This window comes from Anolis sagrei, chromosome 5, assembly GCF_037176765.1.
Source record: "Anolis sagrei isolate rAnoSag1 chromosome 5, rAnoSag1.mat, whole genome shotgun sequence".
NCBI lineage: Eukaryota > Metazoa > Chordata > Lepidosauria > Squamata > Dactyloidae > Anolis > Anolis sagrei.
In genome coordinates this window covers 78074720-78094475 of record NC_090025.1, presented here as the reverse complement: position 1 = coordinate 78094475, position 19756 = coordinate 78074720, and the positions used below count along the sequence as shown (strand labels likewise).

Below are 19756 nucleotides of genomic sequence, written 5' to 3'. Positions count from 1 at the left end.
CCCCATTGCCACCAATGGGATGGATCTTCCTGGATCTTTTTGGTTTTTCCCCCCACCAAATTTGGTAGGCTCCCAAAAACCAGATCTGGGGATCCACCAAAATTCGGATACCAAAAACAGAACAGGGTTTAACTGAATTGCACTCTTCTACTATAATCCCCTTCTAAAGCAGTGTGATGCCTGCAAAATCATACAATTCTGAGAAAAAGATATAGGTTGATTTCCAAATGTAGTGAATTGGAAGCAAAAAAAGTTTTTGAACTCAGATTTAAAATTAAAACCACATCAAACCAGACATTTTTCAAATAAAATTGAACTGAGTTGTATTCCAAATTGTTGAATTGAGGTCCAAACTGAATTTTGCTATTAGTGCACATTCCTAGTGATTGTATTAAGGTTTTAACTTAACTGGGCAAGCTGTTTCAATGAAATTTCTGAAATGCAGAATACATAATAAATGGAAAAACAAACTATTATTGTTTATTAAACAATATTCACTGCATGTTATTATCCAGAAAGATTTTTTAGCATTATATTTTTTCAGTAGATTAAACTTTCAAAAATCAGTGTCTAAGTTGATGGCAGCTATAGTTACTACATTCATTTTTTCCAATATAAAAAAAATCAAACCAAAAATCAAATTATATTGCACTGACAATTTGTTTTGATGGTGAGATGAATTCTCATTATATGTATACATTTATTATCTGTTATTTTCAGAAAATTAAAATTGGGGGGGGGGACGACGACGGACATAGCTAATATGTTAGACAATGTAAAAAGCTGATTATCATTCATCTAATATTAGATATGGACGATCAAATGATACACCACAAATAAAGAAATGTTTTATAGTTCAGTTTTAGAGAGCTTCCAAGACACAGAGAAATATGGAAAATTCTAGGTATAAATCAGTTGTAAAAAAAACCCACACCTGACATTAGGATCGATAAAATTTTGAAAACATAGGAATCTGTTATTTCCCAACCCTACATAGAGATAGAAGAACATGAATTTAAGATCTTCTGAAAGTAAAGAACATGGTCTACCACTGCTACGAACTGATCACAGAATATCAGTGTCAAGTCGAAGAGGGAAGAAAATAGAGGAGGAAAGAGAAAGAAGTATGGGGCAGGGGGAGATTAGGGAAAAGGGATTGAGCCATGATTTGTTTGTTTGTTTTGAAAAAAAACCCTCTCCCTTCTTTGTTCTATAACATTTCAGGAGAAATTGGGAGCCTACCCCACGCTTAATCATTTTACTGATGTACATTAAAAAACCAGAAGAGTGGGAAAGAAAGATGGACTGGATTGTTTAAGGCTATTCATAGTAAGTCTCACAAAACAAGAATAGGATAGAATATGTGACCGTGCTTTCACTTTTCCTGATCATGGGCACAAACAGGTTTCTTGATTCATGAAGTCTTTTCCTAAGGTTTGAAATAATTATCTGCTTCAGCCATGGCCAAAAATTTTCAACTGTTCTGAGTTCTCACTGGTAGTTCATGGAAGAAGATTAGGTACCAAATTTACTTCTTTCTTCCTTTAGTTGCACTGGTCACTAATAGCTTACAACAACTGGAATAAAGTAAGGAAAGTACAGTTTGCATTGCCACTATAGTATTGGACCTGATAAGCATATAATGCCTTTTCTGTGTGGACATTTGTCTCTCTGCTTGCAAGCTGCTTCAAGATGAACTAGGAGTCTTTATATTTCAATTGTCTTTATATTTATATTGTCTCATCCAAGTCAATGCACCTTCTCATCAACATATCCCCTGTGAAGTGAATGCACAGAGGTTGTTGTAGTAGAGTACGGGTGCCAGAAGGGAAAGAAGGGATACTTGGGAGCAGGAATCTGCTGATGAGCAGCAGAGAAAGAGGATCCGGGACATATTTACAGCGCCTACAAATGAGGAGTCATTTGAGGGATTCCCTGGGGATGATGGGTGAAGAAGAAGGAGACACCATGGATTGGACTAAGATAAGAGAAGTGCAAGCTATTTGTGAGGAGCCAACAACTAGTGATACCTTTATGGGGTTCTCTGGGGGTGATGACTGGCAATCAGGGGATCCAATTGAGTCTTGGGGGGGACCTAAGTCTTGACAGGAGATGGAGGACCTGGAGGGAAAGACAAGGTGGCTCACGTGAAGAGCTGGAAGCAGCTGCGGGGGATAATGATGGGCGGTGGTCAGTTCATCTTCTCATGAGTTGTAAATAAAAGTGGGTTCAGGGATGAGGGGTCCTTGCAGAAGGCAAGATGTTGGAGTACGTTCGTGTTTTGGGTGCTGTTTGACTTGCTGCTGCCAGTTTCGTGTTCAGTGTTGGTTTGGGATCTGCAGTTTGAATCTCTTGATCGTTTGCTTGTTATTGACCCAGATTGGCTTCTCGTGAGTGTAGACTTCTCCCTTCCTGGATCGGCTTGGCTAAAGACGCTGCTTCTACGGACTCTGGACCTGCGCTGTTTTGGATTTCTCCTGCTTCGACCCTGGACTTCGGCTGGCGATGCTTTGCTTCCTGCAGCTCCTCCTTTTGTTAACCAGTTGTGTACTGTGCCTTTTCGTTTGACCTAAGAACACTTCATTGATTCGTTTCTTTTATCCAACTAATCTGGATTATATTTCTGTAAACCTTTTTGAACCAGGACTGGTTGTTTCTTGAGTTGTTGAACAGTGGCACTGCATTTAAGTGCCTCTGTGTCCTTTTTCCTTTGTTTTAATAAACTCTATATTGAAGTCACTTTTGAGTCTGGCCCTTTAAGGTGTCTGCGATTCTAACAGAGGTAAATCTAAGGTGCCATTTTTCCCTATGAAGTGAGCAATGAGAAAAAGACAGAGAGATCTGAGCTGTCAAAATATAAGTTTAGCATCAGCTGTTGACTTTCCCAGCAGTGAAACCTGCTTACTATGTGTAATGCTGTTTAACATATAGCATCTGCTTCTTGTCGAGCAAGGACCTCTCCTACAATGATGATATAAGCCCTGTAGCTTTTTCTCACTAAAGAAACGCTACAACATAAATTCAGAAGCCATTACACAGCAGTATCAATAAGCGCATTCCATCTATTCAGAACTCTCTAAAAAGCTCATTACTGTGATGCTAAAGCTTCTCCTATGGCAACAGTGTATTGTGTTAAGCTTTACTGTGTTAAGCACAATGCAAACAAACAAAAAGAATTCTATGTCAGTCAGGTCCACAATTTTTCTCACTATGGTACCAGAACAGGCACCATAGATAACAGTCTTATATTATCTTAGTAAACTAGAACTAAAGCCAAAATGCATGAAGCAAAATTAGATACATGTTTACTTCAATGAAAACCCCATTTAGCCAAGTGGGGTTTGTTCCCTGAGAGATTATTTGGAGCTAAAACTTTTAAATAGGTAAGAAGCACTGTACTGATGATTTGATTTATTAGGCTTCTAAGCAGGCTTGATAACATAGACTGATATGGGTATTTGACAGGGTCCAAATTCAATCACAGGGCCCACTGCTCAGTGGATACCACCATTTTCAGCTATGGCTGAAAATGGTGGTATCCACTGAGCCTTGCAATAGAAAGGAATAAGTAATGTTGTGCTTCAGCAGTATTTTAGCTATTAAAAGAGACAAGATAACAAGTGAGATGAGTGGAGACATAGCATAGCATGATAAGAAGAGCATTTTGGAAATCAGATGACTCTTCAAAAGTAGGTGTCTCTGAAAGAACAAAAAAGCTTTGGTCCAAATTTTTACAGCTATTTTCAGGTGGATATCTGGTAGACCACACAACTCAAGTCTTTTCATTGTTTGAGTAACACTAATATAATGCATCTACCTGATAGGCCTTACCTATTCAGGTGTGGATAAATAGAGGAGGAGCTCGCTTGATTTTGGAAGGGAAGAAGGGGAAGAAAAGGTGTTTTTTTTCTAGTAAGTCTTTAATCCTGTAGAAGACGAGTTAAGAGGCAAAGTATGCACTTACTATTCTATCCAATTCTTTTGTAAAGATAATGAACTCTCAGCTGCCTTTCAGTATGCTTTACAATGAGCGGGACTGACATATTATACAGTTGGGACTAACATCATCTTCTACAATATTAAAATTTAAAGATTTGACCTAGTGATCTCTGCGTTTCTTCAATGCATGGAATGTGCAGTCATAATAAACAACAGCATTGTTATCAAAAAGTTAAAAGCTAACGTTTCCAGCTATGAATGTTAGACCTGCCCAAATATGGAACTTTCTGGGTGTAATCCATTCTTTATCTAGTAACTCAGGAAAAGGCCCCATTGTACTCAACAGCACTAACTTCCCTATAGATGTAAATAGGATTAATTTAAGGATTAATCTGAACTTAAGAATGGAAAATGGAATGTTGGTGGACAGGAAAAGAGATTTAAAGATGCCTTAAAGCCAACCTTAAAAACTCTGGCATAGACACTGAGAACTGGGAAGCCCTGGCCCTTGACCGCTCCAGCTGGAGGTCAGCTGTGACCAGCAGTGCTGCAGAATTCGAGGAGGCACGAGTGGAGGGTGAAAGAGAGAAACGTGCCAGGAGGAAGGTGCATCAAACCAACCCCGACCGGGACTGCCTTCCACCTGGAAACCAATGCCTTCACTGTGGGAGAAGATGCGGGTCAAGAATAGGGCTCCACAGCCACCTACAAACCCACAAAAATAGACATCAAGGAAGACCATCTTACTCGTCCAACGAGGGATCGCCTAAGTAAGTAAATAGGATTGTACTAGAAAATGCTTTTTTAAACAGAAAGTAACATCATGCAACATGAGATAAGTTTTCTGCACTCACGCCTAGTTTTGAAAACAGAATACAGTTCTGTTTTCAGAGAACATCTATTCTGATGTGGCACTATTTAATTCTCTTCTTCTTCTTCTGATTATTATTATTATTATTATTATTATTATGCAATAGCATTTCTAATAATAATCATTGTCATCTTAAAAGGGTTTTTGAGTATCCAAAGCACTTTTTTTGTATAATGGACAATTTTATACTCTGTACTTAATATCACGTGAGTAGCTCTTAATGCATTTTCCCTGTTATTTCTTGGTTGATCTGTACATATATTCTGTTTGTGTACTGAAAAGTTATGGTTCTCTGTTCTGACAATTTTCTTTTTTTAAAAAAGCTAGGTCTACCTTTCTCTCTTCTATGTAAAATACTCTTGTCTAAGAAGCTATACTTATTGAAAATCTGTGGTTCTTAAAAGCAGAAGAAACTTGCCAGGAGAAAAAAATAATAATAGTGGTAAATAATGGGGGCTATGAGGATGCACAAAACACTTTGAGTCACAAAGTTGTGCATTCCTCCGTTATATGCAAAGCATCTAAGAAAGCCAACACACTGTTTCCTGTCTATAAAACAAAGTACTTCATTAGCCACAAAATAATTTACATGGTGATACAATAATTTGAATAATATGCTAATGTGTCTATCTGGATTTGGGAAACTAGAACTGTAACAATCTAATGCATTATTGGAAGAAAAAAAAACCTTAAGGTGCCTGCTAGGAATAGGAAGGGGGGCTAAATGGTTCTGAGATGTGGAGTGACTGAGGATCCATCCAGACAGACCGAAAAAGCGAGACTTGTCTTGGTTTTTCTGGAGGCATACAAACAATGCCTCTGGTAAAAACAAATTAATTCAGAACAGACTAAGGTTTTCTTGGTTTGTTCCAAATTAATTAGATACCCCATTAGATCTGGGACTTTCTGAAAACTGAGTATTGGGCTGTGGGGACTCACTCCAAGGACACCCCAGAATGAGTTTCCACAGTCATCTTGTTTCTCTAAGCTTTGAAAAGCCCAAAGGAGTTGGATGGCACCCACACCTCCCCCAAGCCCCAAATTTAGCTCCAAAAACTTACTTGAAATTCCCTGGTCACCATAAAGGTTTTCATCACATTCTCCTAGCATGAAGAAATGATGTTCAAGGAGACTGGGGGGGGGGGGTTCCTCCTCTCCCCTCCCATCTCCTCAGGAGTCATTTGCTTGTGCCAGGAGGATGCAAGGAGAACCTTAATGGAGGCCAGGGACATTTTAAGTAAGTTTTGGGGGCTGAATTTTGGGCTTGGGTGGCTTCATGCCATCCTGATTTGTCTCAGCAAGGCATGTAGCCACTCCCCCCCCCCAACTCGGGAAAGCCCAGGGTTCGGATGGGGGAGTGGGGGTAGGAACCAGCATCATGTGTTTTGGCACTGTCTGGAAGCACCATGACTACTAAGAAACAGTCGTGGAGGAGAGAAAAGGATTCATCTCAGGATTACATGTAGCCACTCCCCACCCAGGAAACCCGGGAAAGTGCAGATGAGCTTCCTCTGTCAGCTCCAGCTCCCCATGCAGGTACATGAGAGAAGCCTCCTACAAGGATGGTAAAACATCAATCATCTGGGTGTCCCCTGGGCAGCCAATTCTCTCACACCAGAAGTGACTCAAGTCGGGGGGGGGGGGGGAGGAATGGGACCTAGAACATTTTATTCAAAAGAGAGCTGAAAGAAAAATCCACAAAATAGCAGCCCAAACAACAATGAGGTGCAAAGGATGTGAGCATCACAAGTCAATGTTCTGAAGATCTGAAATGATTAAGGTAAGCAAGGGCAAGATGGATGGATGGCATCCTTGAAGTGACTGGACTGACCTTGAAGGAGCTGGGGGTGGTGACGGCTGACAGGGAGCTCTGGCGTGGACTGGTCCATGAGATCACGAAGAGTCGGAGACGACTGAATGAATGAACAACAACAATTGATTGCAATAAAGTAAACTTATTGTCTAAAGATTCTTCAACACTTTCTTCCACCAAAAAGACTGCTATATCTGAACACATACAAGCAATGAATTAAATGTGTCCCCAAGTGACAAAACAGAAAAAGAGGTGTGATAGTTAGATGGGGAAAAATGCCCAAACTTATCCCAAAAATTACATAACAAGTCTTCTAATGACCCTTGAAATGGAAATAATTCAGGAAGAAGAGGAATCAAACAGAAGTGGTGCTGTATTTGATGGAATGGCAGTTTCCAGGTGAGAGCTGAAAAAGGAATTCCAATGGAGTTACCATTCCTGCATATCTGGAGCAGTGGCTCATCTTCCCTCTTCTCCTTCTGATGCATCCGATGGAATGGTTGCTACCAGTTTAAGCTGAAGGAGAAGTCTGATGCAGATGGATCTAAGTACATTACTCCTGAAACTTGCTTTACAGTAGGTGTACCTTCCAAGCTGAAGCTGTGTAATTTGGAATGGTCCCTGGAGTCCTACAATGCATTTACAGCAAGCCCTTAGTATCTGTTGGGACTTGGTTCCAGAAAACACATACTGCCCATAGATGACAAAATCTGTGGATGCTCAAGTCCCATTATATGCAACGGTTTAGTGAAACGGCGTTCCTTCTGTAAAATGCCAAAATCAAGGTTTGATATGTTAGAGATGGTGGAATCTGTGGATGCAGAATCTGTGGATACCAAAGGCCAACTGTACTCTTTTAAAGCCCTGTAAAACGCTATGCCTATCTTCTTATAAAAGCTCACCTTCAGGATCTAAAGTAGGTTTCTTCACAACCACTTCTGTGAACAAACTAGCATATAGTTATAGTTTGCTACTTCTTTCATAATACTCATATTGTTACCAGCTACCAATGCTGATGATAATGATTTCAATGCAATGTAGCCTATGTTTTAATTGTTTTGTATAATCATGCCTTCAAGTAATCGAGATTATTAACAACCTGCCTTGTCAATGTTGAGTCTCCTCACCTTAAAAACAATGTTGGGATCTCTAGGAAAGGATTAAAATGTCTAGTCCTCTAAACCTGACAAGGTTTGGATTGCTATTTCCATAACAAAATGTGTACATCATAATTGCATCCACACAATTAAATTCACATTCAGTTTGGCTCTTCTTGTTACTGAATGTCTCAGTTAACATAATTCCCAATGTAACACTTTTAATACAATGCAAAAAAGGAATAAAGTAGTGTAATGTCCTACAAAATGCACATGGCAATGTCCTGTCCAGGCCCACTGGCAAAACTGCAGATCTGCAACAGTTTTAAGAGCCTAGCAACTTAATATGTGTACAAGTTATCCTCAGATATTGTTTAAAATGCTACTGTGTAAAAGCCCATAAATTACTTTGTTATATAGTGTCTGTTGTTGTTTTCTAAAAAAAAGAGGGAAAATACATTTACCACTGAGTTACACAGCCAACGTAGTAAGTGATCAATTTTGGCTCTGTCCCCATTTTCCTCCAATTGCAGAAATCACACACACACATACCCAAGTGAAAAATTACTCTCTCGTACAGAGCTTAAACCTTTCCAAACACATTTTGAAAAATTAAGGCTTCCAAAACTTGCAAAGAAAAAAAATCTCTGCCAAATGATGTTCCCATTTGAATCCAACTGTGTTTTCATTAGTGCAAATTACTTTTTACATATCATCCAACATAGTGTATATTTTGTGAGATTTAAGAAAGCTGTCTAGCAATGCACATCTAATTTATTTCTCTATTTGTGAACAACGTGAAGTCTGTGCATTCATGGATGCCTAACCAAAAAAGAGTTATTTAAAGAACTTTACCTACTGTGACTTTTTTTTAAAAAACAACAACAACAGATCTTCTCCAATAGTCATTGGGAAACTGAGACTCTTCTTGCTGTTCTGTCCTTCACTGAAATATGTCCAGATGGAGTCTGTTTACTTTGTAGTTAATGAGAACGGAAGGAAATGTAGTGCTAAAATATTAAAAACCCTTCCCTACTTCTAGTATTCCTGCTTTAATCTTGTGTGAAGCGTCGGTGCAACAAAACCTGCGCAGCACTCAGTCAAACTCCCTAAAGCTTTACAAAGGAGCTTCAAACCAAAGCAAAGGTTGTCAGATGGTTTTGACAAAGGGTAAATCCACATTTTCTAAGTAGAGAAAACATTAGACTTCGAACACTTTGTTCCAATTTCCCATTATTCACAATTGCACACTAACAATTGGTTACTGACCTCGTGTCATAACAGTAAATCTCAATTTATTCCTTATTTTTCTTGATTAACAACAAACAAACAAGCAAACAATTATGTTGTTTTGATATACAAGATACACACAGCTGAATTCTTATTCATACGTACATATCCATACACACCCTGAATCCAACACAGAGCAATATCTTGCACCACCACGGAACAAACTTTTGCATCATCCAATGTCAAGTCAAAGATTAATTTTCTATGCAAGTAGTTCGTTCATTTGACTAACAATGGTCAAGAATAGTTGAATAGAAAGTGATGAATATGCATAATCCATCTGCATACTAAGAAGAGGAAAACAATATCCCCAGGAAAAAAAAATTCAAAAGCTCTCCCCACAGGTATCCCACCAGTCAGAGGTGGCCCTAGGTAATTTTCAACAGTAAGCAAACAGTATTTTGGCGCCCCCCCCCCCCAACCAATCACTGATATATATTTTCGTGGGAGTTCTGTGTGCCATATTTGGTTCAATTCCACCACTGGTGGAGTTCAGAATGCTCTTTGATTGTAGGTGAACTATACATCCCAGTAACTACAACTCGCATATGTCAAGGTCTATTTTTCCCCAGGAGCGCCTCAGGAGCGCCCCTGGGCAAAATCAACTATACCGCGAATGCTTACTTTGCGTAATGGTTGAGCCGCCCCTGTCTGTGTGGGAGGTTTGGCCCAATTCTATCATTGGTGGAGTTCAGAATGCTCTTTGATTGTAGGTGAACTATACATCCCAGTAACTATAACTCACATATGTCAAGGTCTATTTTCCCCCAAGAGTGCCTCAAGAGCGCCCCCTGGGTAAAATCAACTATACCACGAATGCTTACTTTGCGTAATGGTTGAGCCTCCCCTGTCACCAGTTATATGCCAAAAGCAGTACTTGCAAGTAAATCGTAGATTTGCTGAAGATATGCTTCCCAGGAATGTTCTAAAAACAGCTGGGTTCACACTCAGACATACTTACAACACAATGACTGAAATCAATAGGACTTAAGGTAGTCAAGCTTAATAAATCCTATTGATTTAATTGGCTCTACAATATTAGTCAATCCCAACATGAAATGCATGACCAGATTTGAAATGAATTAAAGATTCTTTTTTAGACATATGCATTCTTTAAAGCGTCATTATGAAGTAGTGTACAACTTATTGGGATGGCTGCTTTTTACATGGAAAAATTGCAAGACTTCCCTTCCTCTGCATTGTGAATGAGCTTAAATGGACTTTACAAACTGCTTTTTCCCCCCACAGAAATGCCTCCAGCCCTGGTCCCACTAATGCAATGTTCTAAAAGGGAGTAGATAAATTTTTAAAGAAGTGAAATAAAGAAAATAGTCGTCTCATTGGCATAGTAGCTCTTGCTCCCTGGTCCAGAGCCAATCCTCTCTCAGCCACAGTCTGGTCAATGATCGCATGTCAATCTAATCTATCCAGCACTAATATTGTGAGACTAAAATGCAGAGGGAAACGTTTATGCCACTTTCAGCTCTTCTCCATTTTATTGCTAATACATTAAACATGGTTGGAGTCCAGCTTGCCTGTCACACAAAAGTTTACAGGGTTCCCTTAGGGCCCTTCCACACAGCCCTATATCCCAGAATATCAAGGCAGGAAACCCCACATTATCTGAGTATGGACTCAGGGCCCTTCCACATCGCTATATATCCCAGGATATCAAGGCAGAAAATCCCATATTATCTTAATGTGGACTCAGATAACCCAGTTCAAAGCGGTTATTGTGGGATTTTCTGGACTATAAGGCTGTATGGAAGGGCTCTTAGACATCAAGTTAGCTTCTGCAGGAAACACTACAACGGAGCAGCATCTTGAAGTGTTCTTTTCCAATCATCCAAATGAGCATACTTCCTGCTGATTAACTTTATGTTTTCCCTTTGCCCCCAAATCTCCATTCAAGGTGGCCACCAATTCAGGAGGGGAGACTTGGGGTGCCTTACTACCACTGTAGAATTAATGTACTTTGACACCATTTTAACTGTCATGGCTAAGGGTTGTAGTTTGGATTAGGCACCAGTATTCTTTGGCAGAGAAGGCTGAAGATCATGTCAATCTACAACTTGCATGATTCCATAGCACTAAGAAGGCAGTTCAAGTGGTGTCAAATTGCACAAATTTTACATTTGTGTAAGATGGACCCAATTTGAAATCACTATATCTTTCCAACGACAAAGTGCCCATAGATGAAACCCATGCCACTTGAAAGGGTGAGGCATAGATTTTCAAAGAATTACTCTTGGATGTCTCCTCCAGAGCACAAACAGCCCCTAGCCTCAGTCATTCACCAGATAGTGAGGCTGCCACATAAGGCCCAATGAGATATTTTCCATTTGTGGAATTATTTTTCAGATTTGTTTCTGGCTCAGATTTGTTTCTGGTTCCCAACTTTTGGTCCTCCAGGTGTTTTGGACTTCAACTTCCAGAAATCCCAGCCAGTTTACCAGCTGTCAGGAATTGTAGGAGCTGAAGTCCAAAACGCCTGGACAACATAGGTTGGAACTACTCCATTAAACCATTTGCCACTTTTTGGTGCAATCATAACATGTTGCCATCATGAAATATAACCAGTCCTCAAGTTACAAACATCTGACTTACATACAATTCATAGTTAAGGACAAGGGTGCGATGAAAGGAAGTGAAAGAAATCTATCTCCCAGGAGGTAAAGAAATTTATGTGGGAAGCTTTATCACCAGTACGTGTTTCCACAACATGTCAATTTTTCCAAAATCCAATTATCACAGGGACAGAAAGTGAGGTGATATCTTCTCAACAGGGGCACAGGCAGCAAAACAAACGCCACAGGGGTGTTAACTGTGCTATGCAAAGTTTATATAGTTAGTTCGAGATAGAGATACAGATTTAGTTGGGATTACACTGAAAATATATACCTACTTACATACAACTTCAGCTTAAGAACAAACCTACAGAACCTATCTTGTTCATAACTTGGGGACTGCCTGTATTCCTCACCATGAGCTATGATGGCTAGGGTGGCTGAGATTTGCAGTCTAACATCTAAAAGGCACCATGATTCTGAATTCTCTTGTAAACCAAGGGATTGTGGATTATCTGTTTTGATATTCTGGGTTATATAGTTGTGTGGAAGGGCCCTGAGGCCCCTTCCGCACAGCTGAATAAAATCCCACATATAGCAGTGTGGACTCAGATAACCCAGTTCAAAGCAGATATTGTGGGATTTTCTGCCTTGATAGTTTGAGTGATATGGCTGTGTGGAAGGGCCCTGGAATATATGAGTCCCCACTGGCAGCTCACCTGTCTGTTTTTTGTTTTTGTTTTTCGTGTCAGGAGCGACTTGAGAAACTGCAAGTCGCTTCTGGTGTGAGAGAATTTTCTGTCTGCAAGGACATTGCCCAGGGGACACCTGGATGTTTTTAACATCCTTGTGGGAGGCTTCTCTCATGTCCCCACATGGAGCTGGAGCTGATAGAGGGAGCTCATCTGTGCTCTCCCTGGGTTGGATTCGAGCTGGCAACCTTCAGGTCAGCAACCCAACCTTCAAGTCATCAGTCCTGCCAGCACAAGGGTTTAACCCACTGCACCATCAGGAGCTCACCTATGGTAAACAAAGAATCAGATCCTGGGATATAGAAGTAGTGTGGAAGGGCCCTCAGATAACCCAGTTCAAAGCAGATCTTGTGGGTTATCTGTCTTGATATTCTGGGTGATATGGCTGTGTGGAAGGGCTCAAGAGAAGGGGGGGTGCTTCCACATATCCTTATATCCCAGAATATCTGTTTTGAATTGGGGGCCCGTCTACACAGCCCAGAATATCAAGGCAGAAAATCCCACATTATCTGAGTGTGGACTCAGATAACCCAATTCAAAGCAGATATTATGGGATTGTCTGCCTTCATATTCTGGGATAGAGTGCTGTGAGGAAGGGCCCCAGAGTGAGTGAGTGTGAGAGGCAGGCTTGAGGAAGACTCACTGTAGAAGATGTACTTGGTGTAGCTGAGTAGTGTGGAAGGGCCCTCAGATAACCCAGTTGAAAGCAGATCTTGTGTGGGTGTGGGGGTGGGGGGCTTCCACAAATCCTTATATCCCAGAATATCAAGGCAAAAAATCCACAATATCTGCTTTGAATTGGGGGCCTGTCCACACAGCCCTATATCCCAGAATATCAAGGCAGAAAATGGTGCGCCCGGTGGTGCAGTGGGTTAAACCCCTATGCTGGCAGGACTGAAGACAAACAGTTTGCAGGTTGAGCTCCCTCTATCAGCTCCAGCTCCTCACGTGGGGACATGAGAGAAGCCTCCCACAAGGATGATAAAACATCAAAACATCCGGGCAACCCCTGGGCAACGTCCTTGCAGTCGGCCAATTCTCTCACACCAGAAGCAACTTGCAGTTTCTCAGGTCGCTCGTGACATGACAAAAAAGGCAGAAAATCCCAAAATATCTGCTTTGAATTGGGGGCCCGTCCACACAGCCCTATACCCCAGAATATCAAGGCTGAAAATCCCACATTATCTGAGTGTGGATTCATATAACCCAATTCAAAGCAGATATTGTGGGATGTTCTGCCTTGATATTCTGGGATATAGGGCTGTGTGGAAGGGCCCCTAGAGAGTGAGAGAGAGCCTTAAGAAGGACTCACTGTAGAAGATGTACTCGGTGTAGCTGAGTAGTGTGGAAGGGCCCTCAGATAACCCAGTTCAAAGCAGATTTTGTGAGGTGTGGGGGGCTTCCACATATTCTGGGATATAGGGCTGTGTGGACGGGCCCCTAGAGAGAGAGGGGGGGGCTTGAGGAGGACTCACTAACCCAGTTCAGATAAGCCAGTTCAAAGCAGATCTTGTGTGGTTGTGGTGGGGGGGGGGGACTTCCACATATTCTGGGATATAGGGCTGTTTGTATGGCCCCTAGAGAGAGAGAGAGAGAGAGAGAGAGAGAGGCTTGAGGAGGACTCACTGTAGAAGATGTACTTTTAGCTGAGTAGTGTGGAAGGGCCCTCAGATAATCCAGTACAAAGCAGATCTTGTGGGATGGGGGTGGGGTGGGGGTTTCCCACATATCCTTATATTCCAGAATATCAAGGCAGAACATCCCACATTACCCAATTCAAAGTAGATATTGTGGGCTGTTCTGACCTTGATATTCTGGGATATAGGGCTGTGTGGAAGGGCCCCTAAAGAGAGAGAGAGAGAAAGAGAGAGTTGAGGAGGACTCACTGTAGAAGATGTACTTGTAGCTGAGTAGTGTGGAAGGGCCCTCAGATAACTCAGTGCAAAGCAGATATTGGGGGGGGGGGGGCTTCCACATATTCTGGGATATAGAGCTGTGTGGAAGGGCCCCTAGAGAGAGAGAGAGAGGCTTGAGGAGGACTCACTGTAGAAGATGTAGTTGAGTAGTGTGGAAGGGCCCTCAGATAACCCAGTTCAAAGCAGATTTGGTGGGGTGGGATGTGGGGTGAGGTGTGGGGTGGGGTCAGATGGGGTCGGGTGAGGTGGCTCCACATATTCTGGGATATAAGGCTGTGTGGACAGCCGAGAGAGAGAGAGAGAGAGAGAGAGATTTTGGTGGGGTGGGATGTGGGGTGAGGTGTGGGGTGGGGTCAGATGGGGTCGGGTGAGGTGGCTCCACATATTCTGGGATATAAGGCTGTGTGGACAGCCGAGAGAGAGAGAGAGAGAGAGAGAGAGAGAGAGAGAGGCTTGATGAGGACTCACTGTAGAAGATGTACTTGTAGTTGAGTAGTGTGGAAGGGCCCTCAGATAACCCAGTTCAAAGCAGATTTGGTGGGGTGGGATGTGGGGTGAGGTGTGGGGTGGAGTCAGATGGGGTCGGGTGAGGTGGCTCCACATATTCTGGGATATAAGGCAGTGTGGACAGCTGAGAGAGAGAGAGAGAGGCTTGAGGAGGACTCACTGTAGAAGATGTCCTTGGTGTAGCTGAGTAGTGTGGAAGGGCTCTCTCAGATAACCCAGTTCAACGCAGATCGGGGGGGGGGGGGGGGCTTCCACATATCCTTATAACCCAGAATATCAAGGCAGAAAATCCCACATTACCTGAGTGTGGACTCAGTGTGGACTGAGTGTGGACCCAATTCAAAGCAGATATTGTGGGATGTTCTGCCTTGATATTCTGGGATATAGGGCTGTGTGGAAGGGCACCTAGAGAGTGAGAGAGAGCCTTAAGAAGGACTCACTGTAGAAGATGTACTCGGTGTAGCTGAGTAGTGTGGAAGGGCCCTCAGATAACCCAGTTCAAAACAGATCTTGTAGGGGGGGGGGGGGCTCCCACATATTCTGGGATATAGGGCTGTGTGGAAGGTCCCCTAAAGAGAGAGAGAGAAAGAGAGTTGAGGAGGACTCACTGTAGAAGATGTACTCGGTGTAGCTGCTCCAGATCTTGTCCTCTCGGTACTGGTTGATGAAGGCGGCGGTGCCGGTGGAGTTGCAGGCCACCATGTGGAAGCCGGCTTCGGAGAGGCGGTCGAAGGCCTGCTCCAGGTAGGTGAACTTCAGGTAGAAGCGGGAGGTGTACTTCTCGGGGGGCCGGTCCGGGTCGCGGCTCTCGTTGAGGCTCTCTCCGAAGATCTCCTTGGCCAAGGCGATGCGCCCGCAGACCATGATGCGGGCCACGCGGCGGAACTTGGCGTCGGCTTGGTTGTCGCGGAGGGCGGTGTAGGAGCCCCGGTAGCCGACGGTGAGGAAGCCGGCGCGCTTCTCGGCGGGCCCGCGGGCGTGGGGCGGGAGCAGCTCGGCCGGCGAGAGGCTGCCCCCGCCGCTGCCTTCCTCCAGGTCGCTCTGGCAGCCCTCGTCGTTGAGCGAGCTCTGCTTGGGCACCTTGGGCGAGAGGAGCTTGGCCAGCTCGGGCAGCTGGAAGAACTCGGCCTCGCGGAGGAGCCGCTCCTTCTCCGGGAAGTGCTCGGGCAGGGCCAGCTGCTTGTCGCGCAGGTAGTCCAGGATGTACCTGAAGAGGAAGCCGTCGCGGTCGAGGAAGAAGCGGGCCCGGCTGTCCCGAGGCAGCTCGCGAGGGCTTCCTCCGCTTCCCGAAGAGTTTCCCCGCCGCGGGGAGAACATGTGGGCCAGGGTGCTGTCCGGCACGCTTAGGAGCGTCGCGTGGCGGGTCACGTACACCTGCCCGCCCACGTTGAGCTCCACCACCTCCGGGAAGGAGCACAACCCCGATGAGGACGGGCACGACGACGACACCATGTCGCTGATGGGCAGGATGGTGGCCGAGGCGCTGCTGCTGCTGCTGCTGGGCGCCACCGAGGCCCCGCCGCCGCTGTCCTTCAACGCCATAGTCTGGGCGGGAGGCGGCTTGAAGCCACTTCGCTCCAAGCCGCGCGGGACAGACGCTCCTGCTGCCGCCGTTTTGCCTGAGGGGGGGGAAATAAACTTCTCAGGACGGGCTTCGCCTTTCCTGTCCTCTCTCCAAGCTCCTCCGCTCCCACAGCTCTCTCCTTCCCCTCCTCATCTCTCCTTTCCAAGCCGGCCGGCCCGCCTCTGCCGCTGCTCCTCTTCCTCCTCCTCCTCCTCCTCCTGCAGCAGCAGCACTACTGAAGCGGACGGTACGGCAGCCAGTTCCACTCTGCCTCCGCGGCTCAAGCAGCCAACCAACTCCCAAAGCCAAGCGGGGAAGCCGCGATGACGTCACGCTCAGGACCAAACAGCGCCGGGACCTTCTCTTGGTTTTTTTCCTTTTTTCCCCCTCCCTTCGAAAGGAGGAAAGGGCAATTCCTGCCTGGGACGAGGATCAGGAAACTGTGAAGATTACAGTTTACTGCATGTCTAATATGTATGGTTGTAACTTTTATATGGTATGTTTGGCTGTAAGCTGCCTTGAGCCCTTAATAATAATAATAATAATAATGTATTGTCGAAGGCTTTCACTGAGTTGTTGTAGGTTTTTCCGGGCTATATGGCCATGTTCTAGAGGCATTTTCTCCTGACGTTTCGCCTGCATCTATGGCAAGCATCCTCAGAGGTTGTGAGGTCTACTGGAACTAGGAAAATGGGTTTATATATCTGTGGAATGACCACGGTGGGGCAAAGAACTCTTGTCTGTTGGAGCTAGGTGTGAATGTTTCAACTGGCCACCTTGATTAGCATTGCCTGGGGCCAGGCATGTAGCCAGGGGTGGGGCCTTGAGGGGCTTCAGCCCCCCCACCCGAAATTCTCATGGTGGTTCACGAAAAGGCTTTACTGGTGCATTATTTAAACTGTTATGTTTATTCATATCATGATCTGATCACCATGCTCAATATATCCCATATGCATGGGGGTATTGGGGTAATAATACAAAAGTTTTTCTAGGGTAGACCCTCTTTCACTCAGACTCAGCCCCCCCCCCCGAAACTCAGCCCCCTGAAACCCCCCCTGAAAAAAACTCAGCCCCCCCCCCCCCGAATCGAAATCCTGCTACAGGCCTGCCTGGGGCAATCTTTTGTTGAGAGGTGATTAGACCTGCCTCAGGCATGTAGCCAGGGGGGGCTTGGGGGGCTTCAGCCCCCCCTCCCCCAAAATTCTCATGATGGTCTGCGAAAAGGCCTTACTGGTACATTATTTAAACCAGGGGTCCTCAAACTAAGGCCCAGGGGCCGGATACGGCCCTCCAAGGTCATTTACGCAGCCTTCACTCAGGGTCAACCTAAGTCTGAAATTACTTGAAAGCACACAACAACAACAATCCTATTTCATCAGCCAAAAGTAGGCCCACATGTCCCATTGAAATACTAATAAGTTCATATTTGTTAAAATTGAACTTCATTTTAATCATTGTGTTGTTTTTAAGTGTGTTTTTCCCCCACTACAAATAAGATATGTGTGGTGTGCATAGGAATTCATTCATGTCTTTTTCAAATTATAATCCGGCCCTCCAATAGTTTGAGGGACTGTGACCTGGCCCTCTGTTTAAAATGTTTGAAGACCCCTGATTTAAACTGTTACGTTTATTCATATCATGATGTGATCACCATGCTCAATATATCTCATATGCATCGGGGTATTGGGGTAACGATACAAAAGGTTTGCTTATGGGCCTGATGTCCCTGATTGTTTCCCCTCTAGGTTCTTGTAGGTTTTTCGGGCTATATGGCCATTTTCTAGGAGCATTCTCTCCTGACGTTTTACCTGCATCTATGACAAGCATCCTCAGAGATTGTGAAACTTCTCTTTCATGACTTATAAATAGTAAAGGGTGAAGCAGGGATGGGCTACATGTTTTCTTGAGTCTTTGAAGGATACTGTCAGAATCCAGACGCCTTTAAAGAGCCAGACACAGTGATCAAGTCCAAATAAAGTTTATTAAGGCAACAAAAAAGTTTTGTTCAGTGTCCCTGGCCAAAACAAAAGGTTTCAAGCAGTTTGCAAGACAAAAACTTAACTTGGCAAATAATCCGGATTTAGCTGGCATATAATCCGGGATAAACAAAGGATTGAGCAAAATGCTCCAAAGTCTCAGAGTTCAATGAATGCAAGTAAACAAGGTGGAAGAACACAAAGCCATAGCCCGAAGTCAAAGATATTAGAGTCCAGAAAGCAGCGTCGTTGTCCAGGCAGTCCAAGGTCAAGAAGAGGGGAAGTCAGCACTTACAGGAATCCAAAGCCAGTCGATACACGGAGAAAGCAGCTACCTGTAGTTCCAGGACCCAACAAGAGAATTGGCAGCGACAAAGACCCAGGCATGAATCCAACACTTTGCCTCCTGCAAAGTGCCATTACTCCAGTGCCTACATTTATCTTACAACTCATTATCTGTTGATGAGCTGTTCTCCACCCTTTCTTCATTGCTATCAGCTGCTCTAGCCTCCATAGCTGATCGCCAATGCCCCTCTCACCAGCTTTTCCATCTCTTATCAAGACTTAGGTCTCCCCAACTATCACCAGATTGCCAGTCCCCAGAAAACCCTTCAAAAGTATCGCTGGACGTAGGTTGTAGGCTTGGGCGGTTTCGTTCATTAATTTCGTAATTCGTTATTAATTCGTATTTAAATTAGCTTACGATCCAATATTGAGCCATGCAGGAATAGTGTGAGGAGTAAATTAGATTCGAAACAATTTTTTCAATTTATTTCGTAATTATTTCGTAATTATTTTCGCATGTCTGGTGCAAGTTTTATAGTTGTTGTTTGTTTTATCACACCAACAGTCAACAACAGAGGGAGAGGGAAGCTTCAGAAGTTCCCCCTGTCCCATTTGGAGGTTTTTTTAGCATATTGCGCAATTGCGTCCGCCATTAACGAATCGATTCGTAATTTTACGAAATTTCATATATTTCGAAATTTTTAAAAGGAAAATTTCGGAATTATTTAAAAAACGAAACGCAAGGGCCCCCTAAAAACAAAACGAGTTTAGAACCAATTTTTTCCGTGGTTACCCAAGCCTAGTAGGTTGTGTACACACATCCCTAACTTCTTGCACACGAGTCCAATCCAACCCATCCTCCTCCTCAGCACTACTCCCAGACCCATCACTTCCAGTGAATCCCATAAAATCTTCTTCTTCAGATCTGTTTCCTCTGACGCTCCTCGTCAGACTCCTGCTCCCGAGTAATCCATTTTACACCCCTGCTTTCATTTCCTTCCTCCTCAATTTCTCCTTCTGAGAAACCCTCAAATGAGTAGGGGACATGACTATCTCCCTAACTTTCTTTGTTTGTTTGTTCTTCATCCAAACTTTGAGCACCTCTCTTTCCACCTCTGCTACTCCTCTCATCAGTAGTAACGGTACCAGGAGACTCAACTACAACTGTCTAGTGACAGT

At 43.8% G+C, this 19756-nt stretch overlaps 1 protein-coding gene across 1 annotated transcript in view; it reads right to left on the bottom strand.

Annotated features, from left to right (window-relative positions):
- KCTD8 (potassium channel tetramerization domain containing 8) overlaps positions 1-16614 on the bottom strand; it is a 74109-nt gene extending 57495 nt beyond the window's left edge. Inside the window, exon 1 of the mRNA XM_060778463.2 lies at positions 15361-16614. Within this exon, the coding sequence (XP_060634446.2) occupies positions 15361-16294 (934 nt within the window). The 5' untranslated portion in view covers positions 16295-16614. The remainder of the gene's footprint in view (positions 1-15360) is intronic.
- Positions 16615-19756: the final 3142 nt, after the last annotated feature.